The sequence below is a fragment of the Protomyctophum parallelum genome (assembly GCF_964188405.1).
Source record: "Protomyctophum parallelum genome assembly, chromosome: 17".
In the NCBI taxonomy this organism is placed as follows: Eukaryota; Metazoa; Chordata; class Actinopteri; order Myctophiformes; family Myctophidae; genus Protomyctophum; species Protomyctophum parallelum.
In genome coordinates, this window is record NC_139719.1 from 24,210,427 (window position 1) to 24,223,259 (window position 12,833).

General features: G+C 45.9%; 1 protein-coding gene across 3 annotated transcripts in view; it reads right to left on the reverse strand.

Annotated features, from left to right (window-relative positions):
- Window positions 1–12,833, reverse strand: part of etv4 (ETS variant transcription factor 4) — a 44,012-nt gene that overhangs the window by 16,647 nt on the left and 14,532 nt on the right. For all 3 annotated transcript variants that reach the window (XM_083787356.1, XM_083787355.1, XM_083787357.1), the window contains 2 exons: window positions 2,392–2,524; window positions 608–793 (listed from right to left, as the gene is read on the reverse strand). In XM_083787356.1, the coding sequence (XP_083643482.1) occupies window positions 608–793; window positions 2,392–2,524 (319 nt within the window). The remainder of the gene's footprint in view (window positions 1–607; window positions 794–2,391; window positions 2,525–12,833) is intronic.

A 12,833-nucleotide genomic window follows, 5' to 3' on the forward strand; every position in this document is an offset into this window, starting at 1 on the left:
TACATGGGACCAAAGCTTGCTGTATGTCATTAGAATGCCTTGTTCTAGACTACTGACTTGGGAAGTTTGGAAAATTCCTTTACACCCAAAATATCTGTGTAAATGGTAAATGGTGCATTTATAAAGCGCCTTTATCCAAGGCGCTTTAAATAGATTGTGCATCACATTCACCCATTCACACACACATTCATACACCGATGGCAGCGGAAACCATGCAAGGCACCAACTAGCACATCGGGAGCAATTAGGGGTTCAGTGTCTTGCTCAAGGACACTTCGACACCAACTCTGGGGGAGCCCGGGTTTGATCTTGCAACCTTGCGGTTACCATCCAGGCACTCTACCCCTGAACCACCGCCGCCCGGTGTAAACCGTGTAAACATCTTGAATGTGAATCAGGCCTATTATGTCTATAAATATTATCTATACACATCATTGCAATAACGGTCGGAACTGGTCAGAGGGGACCTTGAGTCGGGCATTGATTACTTCATGTGGGTAAACTAAAGAAATCGATAACAAATCATATGTTCATATATCGTGTGTGCATGTTTTTGTGCATTTGATACGAAGCCCTTGTCATGTCACGGTATCAGTGTGTGTGTCACCTGGGGTTGATGGGGTAGCTGTGGCTAGGCAGTGGCTGCTGGGTGGAGGCAGCAGGGTTCATGTAGCCAGCGTCGGGCCGTCCGGCCACAGCAGGTTTGGGGGAGTAATGCTGCTGCATGGGTGACATGGGCGTTCCGGGACAGGAGCTCTTCCCTCCCGCTGCAGCCCTTTTCTGCTCATAGGCACTGGGAAATGGAAACAAAAGCACGCGCACACACACACACACACACACAATAACCACATTAACCCTGGCATTCCTGTTTTGGGCATGTCATTATACACCCGAAAATACTCCAAGATTTTCAGCGTTTTGCCGTGTAGGATCGGTCATTTGCGTTGCCATTGTCGCGCGGCGAAGTCTAAACCATAGTCAACGCAAGCGGGACGCACGTGGTCGGAAGACGGTTGTGCGTGGGAGATGGCACAGGGCTTAATGATGAGTCAATACGACAAAAGCAGGCTAATGGGAGCCATGTAGTGAGGCCCGCGGTGGTCAATAGCGTGTGGTCACTCTCTTTGCTGTGTTGACTTATGCATGAAGAGCTGACCAGGGTTTGGTTTCCTGAACATAGTGCTTCCACGTCCTTGTTTCTGTTTTTATGTCGTCGAGACAGACTGCACAAACACTCGCAGAAAAGAGACACATTGAGAGCTATATTAACACTAGTGACAACACATCCATACTGCAGGTACAGTAATGCTTGAAACCTGCTCAAATATAGTGGTGGGAAGTAACACCTGGCTTATGGCCAGCCTAATTAAAAGTGGATTGTGCCTTCTGCCTGCACTATTCATATGTTTAATTCGTTATTTTAATGCCTGTGATATACACACTATATCTCATTCTCACACAGCAATCCTATAGTATTAGACACTCAGTCCTGAAGGTGGCGGTAACGTCAACATTGTGCCGATTTTGACCAAATAGAGCGAATATGGCGATGTCATTTCCGGTTTAAGGAACAATAACATCCGGTACTAGCTTTGGACTGTGCAGCACTATCAGATGTCCAGGATGCTAAGCGATCATTGTTTATTTGAATAACTACATCACATAACTATGTACATAAAGACTGCGCGCTTGCGTGATCGACCGTGCACATGCGGATTTCGGACCGGTTTTAGGTAGATCGGCCGTTAGCCAAACAAGCTAAAATTTGCTCAATTTTGTTATATTAAGCTCCCGATTACAGGGGATTAAACAATTACGCCAATAACCATAAGGGATTTATTGATTCATTACGTCAATTACGTCAATAGCCATAAGGGGGTTAACAATTTTGAGGTATTTGTACATTCCTTCAGTATTTCCAATTTCTAATACTTCTACATCTCAGAGGCAAATATTGTACTTTTACTCCACTACATTAATTCGAAAACTTTAGTTATTATAGTTACTTTGATTGTTGTTACAAAACATACATTAAACACTTCAGCCCTATACATTTTGGCAATTTGAAAATATCTAAATCTTTTTCAAAATATTTGTACACATTTGAAAACTTGAAATGGCACATTCTGCACAGCGAGTACTTTCTAGTTGGGGTACTTTAAGTACATTTTGAATGATGCCAATACTTTTGTACTTTCACTCAAGTACATTTTGAATTTCCGGACTTTGACTTGTTAAAGGAGTAGTTCTACTTGCAATATTTATACTTTTACTTAAGTAAAACATTTGAGTACTTTTTCCCCACCGCTGCTCAAATGCACCCATGTTGTGCTGCAGTTACAATGTGACCTCTGTGTATGTTTTTTATTTTATTTGTATAAATCTTTTTACCTGGCGTAAAGGCACTGCTCTCCGCTGCTGGGGTAACTGAAGCTCTGCTTGTGGCTACAGGACTGGCTGGGGTCGGAGCCGGGGCTCTGGGGCTCTTTCTTGATGGTGACCGGTGGGCTGTGGAACGCCACCGCTATACCAGGGGGAGAGACAGGAACGGAGAAACGGACAAGTTATTAGCGCTTCCATTCAGCAGTGGCTCTCACGGTGGGGTCCGGGCAGGGGGGGGCGGGGTCCGTAATTGAGGGGGTTCCAGTAAAATACCAACAGTCAGACACACACCATGAGTCAGACACCCTCCCCCAAACCCTAACCTAACCCTAACCTCACAGGAAGCCACGGGTGATCTTTTTAACCCGCAGCACGGATTAGTTTTAACCCGCCACGCATGTCGGGAGCCACGGGTGATTTTTAACCCACAGCACGGGCGATTTTTGACCCGCAGCACGGGTGATTTTTGAACCACAGCACGGGTGATTTTTAACCCACAGCACGGGTTTGTCTGACTAATGACTGTAGGACTGTCGGTATGTCTAACTAGCCTGGCTAATAAGCCAGACACGAAAAACCTGTTGGCAGCCAGGCTAATGTCTAACCAACGTATGCACCCCATAAAAATCTGTAACCACTTTTAACCCCATGTACACATCGAATACATTTGAAAATATCAACAACAAAAAGAAAGAAATTAAACCTTTCAACACCACAAATCTTGTAAGTATGGGGGTAATCCTGGCACAAAATATTTTCAGATGGAGGTCCGCAGCAAAACGCATTAATTTGGGGGTCCTTGATTCGAAAGTATTTGAGATACACTGACATACAGAAGATAGACCTCGACCTCCCCCCTCTCTCCTGATATGACTGCCGTCAAAGGCTGGGAGGCAAAAGCAAATACTTCTGTCCACACAGGAATCCGGCTGACATGCCAGCCAGAGTGCTTAAGAGACAGTCAATTGAAACCATCAGGAGGCAGACAGACAAATGTAAACACACTGGTGTGCGTTGGCACATACGCACACATACACACACCGACAATTTAGCACACGCATTAAAAAAAAGCTCTCTCACAGTCTCTCCCAGACAGGCGCGCACGCACGCACAAACACACGCACGCACGCACACACGCACACACAAGCACACACGCTAACAAACTGCACACGTATTGACAGACACACACTCACACACATACACGACAGCATTCCAGCAGTCGTTTGGAAGTGCAGCGTGTCCTCGCCCACTTCTTTGCTCTGTGCCAGACACAACAGCAGCCATAACTACCTCGAGTCAAAGTCAAGCTCAAACCTAAACAACTGTACGGGCCAGCAAGAGCGTCCTCTATGCTGATGAAAGGCAATGTCACACCTCTGTGAGAAATGCACATACACTGTATATGTGACTCTGCATTCTTTCCTATCGGGGCCCAGATGTTAGCAGCATGGGTATATTTGATTATCTTTGGACGGAACAAAGACGAAAGGAAAATAATGAAACGAGGAGGAGAGTTTGGTTCTTAAAATAGACGCGTCTGTGTGTTCTGTCGCTACGTGAAAGACAAATACAGTGACGTGTTCTCATTCCTTAATCACTTAAGCCCCGCTTTATACTTCTGCCATTTGAAAAAAAGCCGACAGACAGTGTTCACATGCAGTGTTCACATGCACATGCGTTAAGATTTAGGCGATTTTTTTTTTTTAAACTGAAAACTGAAACAAAATTGTGGGGGTGAAATTTGAAAAAAGTACAACTAATGCAATGAAATGGACCAAATGCACACTATTGCTATTGCTATTACGGTAGTCAAGCTCAGAATGGAAGAAGTAGCTACATCATTATTATACAGTACGTCATATCCAATAAAACTATTTTTCCACATAATTCCTTTATCGACAAATATTACTGAGTTACTTTTGTAGTCACTTAAACCCTATACACTTTTTGATCAGGGTCCTATAGTCTATTCTAAGTGCCCTCCTTTCTTCACTCCACTAAATCTCTTCACTGAAAAAAACTCGCAATGAGACTGCATTGTAGATCTGAGTTTTTCGCGGAACGTTCTCCTATTATGATATTCCCAAAAAGGGAGGATAAGGTTCATGTGGTTAGACCGCAATTTGCCGTTTCCTTGCTGGTTTTCTGATGCAACACATCCAAATGTCCCTAAAAAACACGTCGCTAGTCTTTGCTAATCCCGATTTCTCGCAGCTTCCCGGTATGAGACGGAGGAGATCTGTCCATCAAGCATTGGGACTACGGGAGGGGGGACCTTTTGACTCGATAGGCCACAGAAACCACCCAGTGTGGAGCTTCAAACTGCGCCGAGGGCCCACGTGTTTATTATGCGAGGGGAGGTTTTCACCCAGAGAACTGTACAGGATGTTTTTCTGGTCTCGACACGGTAAACAGCAGCAGCTGTGCACTTCCAGCTGGGGAGGCCTGTGTTTATGCCTGTGTGTGTGTGTGTGTGTGTGTGTGTGTGTGTGTGTGTGTGTGTGTGTGTGTGTGTGTGTGTGTGTGTGTGTGTGTGTGTGTGTGTGTGTGTGTGTGTGTCAGTGCCGCATGCATGTGGATAGATGTGTGCACTTTTTTAAGCGTTCTTAATTTCCGTGTGTGTGTGTGTGTGTGTGTGTGTCGCGTGCATGTCTGCAGTGGGTGTGGACCTGCTGGAACAGGCCACACTGAAAGCTGAGCCCAGGTAATTACATACTGTAGCCCATTCACAAAAAAAGGGAGAGGAATGAGACGCAGCGAGCGCGGCTGGCTGACTACACAGCCTGAGCCGATTCTGTCCCACAAAAACCAGAGAGCAGGAAGAAAATCACATGGAAACAGAGTCAACAGACAATGGGGGGAAGAGATTAGATTGAAACGATCCTATACACAAAATCCTCAGTGTTAATCCGACTCGGAGAGTTACGATGGATAATGAACACTAGGGGTTTTACCGTGTGCTTCGGTTTGGCAGGACAGTTTCCACTTTTCAGCCCATGTGTGCCTCCGTTGAGAAATTGAAGAGAGATCCATTTAGAACTATCTGTGTTTGAACTTTGAAGTACAACTTCCAAGATGTAGGAGCCCCCCCCCCCCCCCCCCCCCCCCCCCCCCCAAAAAAAGTCCAAATCGTTGACTTTGGAGTTCAGTTGATTGACTTATACAAACTACTTCCATAAATAAGACTAATGCTGCGTTCACACTGGCAGATGCAAAAGATACAAAGATGCAAAGCTATACAGCATATTTGTAGCTTTGTATCTTTGTAGCTGAAGTGGAAACCAGCTCAACTTTAGTTACTGTCACGCGACAGTAACTTTTATTTTTTGTAGAAGAGGCAAACTAATGTTGTTTATGCCATCGGCACAAACAATATTAGTTTGCCTCTGCTACAAAAAATAAAGTTACAAGTTAGTAGTCGCTTGTTGCCAATCTCTTGTATTATTTCCCACCACTGAGTACCCTTGCATCTCGGAAGACAGGCAAGAGCAGCAGCCTCGGTAGGCCAATCAGAGGCAGGCGGGGCGTTGCCATGTCTATGCTCGGACGTAGAATAGATATACGCATTGGCCACGCCTCCAGGTCTTAAGACCTGGTACCTGGTGCTCCTTACACCCAACCGGATCAAAGTGGTTGGGCCGACGTTGCCATCCGGCAGACTGAGGTGATTTTTAAAACCTTGATTTTCTATGGAAGCAGGCAAGCAGCAATAAAAAAAATGACTGGGATTGACAGAGTCTTTGGTTGAGGCCTGGTCACTGGCACATGTCCACCAGTCGCAAACATCTCGCTGCTGAATTCCACCAGACAGATTAAAAATTAGATGAAAGCATAATACAAAAGAATTAACAAGTACATTTAGAGCACACCATTCTCAATCTCATGGCATCTCCTTTATGCCACCCCAAGTTTTTTCAAGGATGAGGTACCCTCCCCCAACACATCTGAACCGTCACACACATACTACTAACACCGTCACTAGGGCTAGCCCTAAAAACGATCAGAATTCTAAGCTTCGACGACGGGCCGCGGGGGCGGGGGGATTTAAAAAAAATGAGTCAGTATTTCATGAATCCCTGCAGTGCTGCTCAAGCACGTAGTTTTGAATGGTAGCAGATCTAGAAGCTCTCAACATTTCATGCTACAATGTGTTTGTAGTGATGAAGGCGCTGGAAAAACTATTTTACGTGTTCTAATTCCGTGCCACCGAACAAAGCATTCGAATATTACATTTTTGGGAATCAGCCATAACTGTCACACCTCTTTTACGACAAAATATACATTGTATATCCAACTCGGCATTCTTTCCTATCGGTAGCCAGATGTTAGTAGTCAGTTGAGTTTGTTTGTGTGTTTAGTAAAATAAAAGGGGGGGAGAGCTTTGACGTCACACAGTGTCACGTCAACATGCTAAAAAAAAACCCGTCTGGCCTGGGACATCGACTCACTCTCCCATGACTGGCAGGCAGGTGAGGAAGTTTTGGCTTTAGCAGAGGATCAACGGGATTAGAGGGCATTTAGGCAGATTTCCCCGACAGACACAACGGGATTCCAGAAGCTCCTCTAAGTCTCCGCCAGCTCGTCTAGCTCCCAGAGCAGAGGGCGGGCACATGACCGCCGCTCTGATATTTTTTCTTTTCTTTTTAACCCAGCGCGTGTTTGTCTACCGGCGCATTCCCCTTTCTCTGGTGTGGCCGTGAACTGCAAATAAGTGGTGGTGTGTGTGTACACAAGTCCACTCACAATGCAGCCGAGCGGAGCCGCTAATGCGATTGGCAGGGACACGGCCCTTTTGATGTGGCCCCGTTGCTTTATGAGGACGGCTCGAGAACATGCTGCATTTGAAAACACTGCAGCCTAGGAATGACGTTGAACGTACACACAGGTGTGTGTGTGTGTGTGTGTGTGTTCGTTCTCATCTTCAATATTTAATAACTATGTTAAACAAGTGACTGGGACAGCACTGTGTGTGTGTGTGTGTGTGTTCTCATCTTCAATATTTAATAACTATGTTAAGCAACTGATTGGGACAGCACTGTGTGTGTGCGTGTGCGTGTGTGCGTGTGTGTGCCCGTGCCGTGCCGTACGCCTTTGTCATTGGTGTTCCAGCCTGTTGCCTGGCATGCTTTTTCAATTAGCCACTTGGCTGATGTCCCCGTTAACGAATCCCTAGACACAGAATACTCTAATTAATGGAGGCAGGGTTCAAAGCATCATGCAGAGATAGAACAGAATCACGCTCCACTGAAAAACAGGCACAGAGACCTCAGGTTCATTCCTATTCACATAATGATCTTTCAGAAGAAAAAAAACGTTTAAGGTACAGAGAATAATTTTAATGTTCCGATTTCCCGGAGCTGTTTTAAATCATAACAACCCCCCCCCCAGAGTCTAACAAGTATTTCAAACTCTCTGGAGTATAGCAGTAAATCTCCCTGCTCCAGATGATGTCAAATTTGCTGCAAAAGGTTTATAAGGAAGTGGCAGTCTTGTAAATAGAACCGGGGCAGAGTTATGTTCACGCCGTTCAACGCTAGATCTCTTCCTGGTTTTATTTGGGGCAACGTGACCCCGGGCTCTCGCGGCTCTGGTTCCCTCCTTTAACAGCTCTGTGCAAGTGTTACATCACCCCTTCTCAAAGATCCTCATGTTTCATAGAGTTTCTACAGAACATGGCAGTCAGGTGGGGTAGGGTGGGTGTGGTAGAGCGGGTGGTGGTGGTGAACATCGATGGACACAGAGCATGATGCGCCGACCACAATTTTGTAAACCATTTTTCACCTGGAGCCAATTGCCTAAGCTGGAATCATGGGCGCTATACTCTCTCTCTCTCTCTCTCTGTCAACCTGGGGAGAGCCCCGAACTGAGCATGAGGAGTGAGCAGGCCACTTCTCATCACCTGACAGGGAGGAGTTTCCCCTATAGGACGCAGCGCTTGGAAGGAACACGTTTTTCTCCTTTCTAAAATAGCTGCACAGAGACTAATAAAATAAAATTATAGCTGTCACAAGACAATATTATCGTTAATTGATATTGAGGTATTTGGTCAAGTAATAATGAAATATTGGATTTTGTCCATTAAGGCCCAGGCCTAGGGGTGTGGGTGTGTGTGTGTGTGTGTGTGTGCGCACGCTCACGCATGTGCGTGCTAGCTGTGGACACATTCTCCCTGCCTTGGAATGGAACATTGGGCAGATTCTCCACACATCCTAAACTATAAGATACGCTCGGGGGGGGGGGGGGTTGGCTGCGGGGGCTTGTTTTATCTCCTCCTTCCCGATTTCCAGCCTTTCTTCTGCTGTCCGCCATTCACTCCCCATTCTGAGCACTGAACACCATCTATAGAGGAGCCACCCCCCCTCACAGCTAAAGGTCGGTTGGAAGAGGGCCTTTTCTTCTTTTTTTTTTACATAATGTAAATGGTGGGTGGGGTTAGCGGGGAGAGGAGGAGGAGGAGGCAGGGTGAAAGGTGATGGTCATGGTTGAGTGCTTTAGGAAGTAGAGGGATCATTACATACAAGGGGGTGGTGGAGTTGGGGGTGGGGGTTGCCATTCAGTAGATACCCACCACAAACAAATCCCAGGAGCGAGAGATGGCACCCTGAGAACCGTCATCACTCAGGCTCAAAACCACCCCAACCTCTCGGGTCACACAATGGCCTCCACCAGCTGGGACATATGGAGGAGCAGCAGCTCTACCGTGTTCTAACGGGGGTTGTCGTCTCGTCTGTATGGCTGGAAGCACCGCGGCGGAGCTACAACACTACAGACTGACACACCAAGATTTACCGCGTAATGGAACGAGGGAAATAACAACCATGAAGGGCCACGATCAATGAAATCACAAGACAATTGCACTTAAAGTGTGACACGTTTTTTTCTTCTTCTCCTCAGTAAGTGTTCCTATAGCCCAATTGCAACATTTTATAAAACTTAAAAAATAAAAAATAAAACATTCCAGAACGTCTGATGAAACTACTGTATCTCCATTAAGTAAAGAAAATTATATATATACTGTACATATACATATATACACATATATACAGTACACACACCCAATATCCATTCATGGACATGTCTAATGTCCAATAACCGGTTCAAATGTAAGCATGTGTTCCCAGGACCCGTAGGAACTTTGGTTAGATTTAGTTGTAGGAAATACGGTTTGGAGGTGACGGTGGAATACTAGTCACCGTGACAGTGCATGAAACATGTTACACGCCACCTGTGCACAAGCCATCTCGAGGCGAGGCAGTGGCGCTTGGGGGACCGTCCCATGAACTCCCCGTCCTATTTTAGAACCAATGTTTCCTACCATTAAAGGGCCTGGATATGTGGGGGAAATCCAGCCCCGAAAGTCTGGAGTGGATCTGGAGAGTCTTACCATGGATGTTTATCTGCAGTCGAGCCAAGTCTTAAGTCTCTGGAAGTCTGCAGCACACGACAGCCTGGCTCGCACTTAACTCATCACTTTAGCGGGTCAGAAGACTCAGAACCCAGCTCAGCTCCCTGTGTCAAACAGGGTGAGTGCTAAGCTAGCTAAATCGGAGTACAACACGCGAGCATCAAGTAAATACTCATCATTTAAAATCATAGTTCAACGGGCCAATGTCACACAGACAGTATACCGATCGCTCCGGGATTATCTCTCGGATTTATGGGGAAATGGTGCATATACCTCAAATTTGGTACACATGTGCACATGCAGCATACGGCCCCACATGCGATCTGTCCAGAAATTCAGTGCTTGAGTCCCTGCTGCTATTGGCTCCCTGCTAGCTGGGTCCCTGCTGCTATTGGCTCCCTGCTAGCTGTGAACTGATCCCTTAAGGAGGCGGCAGATCGATTAAACCAACAAGGACGCCAATTATGTTACAAAGCCTTTAAAAAGGTTAAAAAGGAGGTTATTGATTCAGCGTGGCGACAAACAGCATTACTGGACGGGAGGCAGAAGAAGAGTAGAGCAAACTGTGTAACTGACTTGGACACTTTTGCCCTCGACTCGGGTTACATAATGTATGTTACATGCTTAGATTTAACGTTCAATCAGTGTGCCTTGTATAGGCAATTTTATAGCAAGGCCGTATGCAGAGCAGGGTGCAGTTTCTATCAATGATGTGAATGTCATACTAACCAAACATAATAACAAAAACAGCCAACGGCTGTTACAATACCTATATATTATTATTATAAAATATATATATATACACATACAGTGAATGATACAGATTGTAGGGTATAGAAAGGAAGGACTAGATAACAGAAGAGGAGACAGAGACAGATGAAGCAACACAGACATAAATGGAGAGAGATCGAAAAGGGAAGTGAGGCGTTACGATATGTATTACTAGCGAGCGTTTGACCATTTCGATCCAGCCATTCCACTGGTGCGTGGAAACATGTGCTGGACACGTGTGTGTGTGTGTGTGTGTGTGTGTGTGTGTGTGTGTGTGTACGCACTACGCACGCTTCTCAGGTCACTGCAGAGTCAGGAAGACGGGGAGACAGAGGGAGAGAGAAAGAACATGCTCGAATGAAAGGGAGAAGAGAGAGAGAGAGAGAGAGAGAGAGAGAGACAGCCAAGTCGAGCCTGGTCAGAGAGGAGACAGAGAAAATCGGAGTGAGAGAGAGCGAAAGAGAGGAAGTGAGAGAGAGAGCCAAGACGAGTCTGGCAAGAGAGAGTCAGACAGAGACGGAGTGTGTGTGTGTGTGTGTGTGTGTGTGTGTGTGTGTGTGTGTGTGTCAACAAATCCTAAACACAGAGAAGGAAACAGAAATGGAGAGAGAGCGCGCCGAGCTGAACCTGGCCCCGCATCGACAAACTCGTCCTCATCTCTGGGAGTCGACGGGGCCCCTGAGTGGCTTTGGTGTCTGCCTTTTGCTCTCAGGGCGACCAGCAGCACTGCGTCCATTAGTGTCTGCCCTGATCTGATTTACAGGTCGCCCTCTCTCTCTCTCTCATCTGATAATGGTTCAGCTTCCTTGAATATTTAAAGCATTGTTGTCAGGTACCTGCCAAACGAGCCCAGCCAGATTGATGGAAAGTACAGTGCAATCAACCGGAGGAGGAGTGACGGACGGCTCCTGTTGATTCCGAGGGTCTGGCCGTTGTGGAGGAGGTAGTGCGAGAATAACGACATGTTTTTAAACGGTAGAATTTGTTGCGTCAGAATGTCAGCATCATGTGGATCATCACGGGAATTAACTGCTGCGAGACGGCTTTCGCAAAAGTTTCGCTTCTCCATTTTCCAAATATATCAAATTAGGTCACAATGTCCTCGTCAGCTCCAAGTACCGTGACCCCCCATTCCTTAGGGCTGTGACTGTGGGTCAGTTTGATTGTGTGCATGTGGTGCCCGATACGTGGTCAAGATGCGAAGTCAGCTCTTTGAATGATCTCTGTCCCACGTGGCTTTGAATCTTCTCAATGAATCAAGCGAATATCGACTGTATCGTCAGTCATACACGCACAATCTAATATTAACTCCTGTTAATTGTAATTGCAAAGTCCTGCTCTTTGCTGTGGACACAGGGAAGTCTTCATTTTACTCCGAGAATGGCCAAATAGATGGATCTCTATGCTATAAATTAACCACTTGCAGGTGTCTCTACTTTGGACATGTTATAGGCAAAAACTAAGAAAACATTTATTTTCTTTCCTGTACATTATCACTCTTTACACAAATTAAAAATAAAAACTTCCAAAATAGCAACGATAGCCGATCTAGAAGAAGCACACACAACGTCCCATCGCAGCACATCAAGTATGGCGGAAGTGGTTAACCAATTTAGGCCCGACGTCGAAATAAATAAAAAAGTTCGCTCTGAAAGAATATATATATTCAAAGATTTATCTACAAGCTCATACGAGCTTGTAGATATGTTAAAGTATAACATAATGCTTATAGTTAAAACACCAAAAGGGTGTTCCCGTCCAGAAGTGGTTAAACACTTCAGATTGTACTACAATGTATCAAACTTCACGTAGCCCATCGCAGCAGATCACAACATGTATGCATCAAACCCTTCCGTCTTTCACATGTGTTCCGTTCACTTGTCCATTACGCTTCCAATCGCGCCGCGTTGGCTCTTTATAAATTGGCCATTGACTGTTCATAAATCTCATCTCTGGCGTTGCAGTTTAGCGTAGCCCCCCCCCCCCCCCCGATACAATACATCCCCGTTGTAGGACACGTGCAGCGCGAGGGACGATCCGCGCGGGCAGGCGATGGGAGGGTATGTAATTAATCTGGCACAATATTGACTCCTCGCTCACCATCCCTCACCCCCAATATAGCTGTCCCCTCTTAATGTTTAATGTAGCAATCGATCCCCCCCCCCAGCCAGCACAGTTACTGAAATGATATAATGAGGTCCTACTGTCCGCCATCATATTGTGCAAGCGAGGCAGAGATTGTGTGTGTGTGTGGTATGAGAGTGTGTGCATGTGA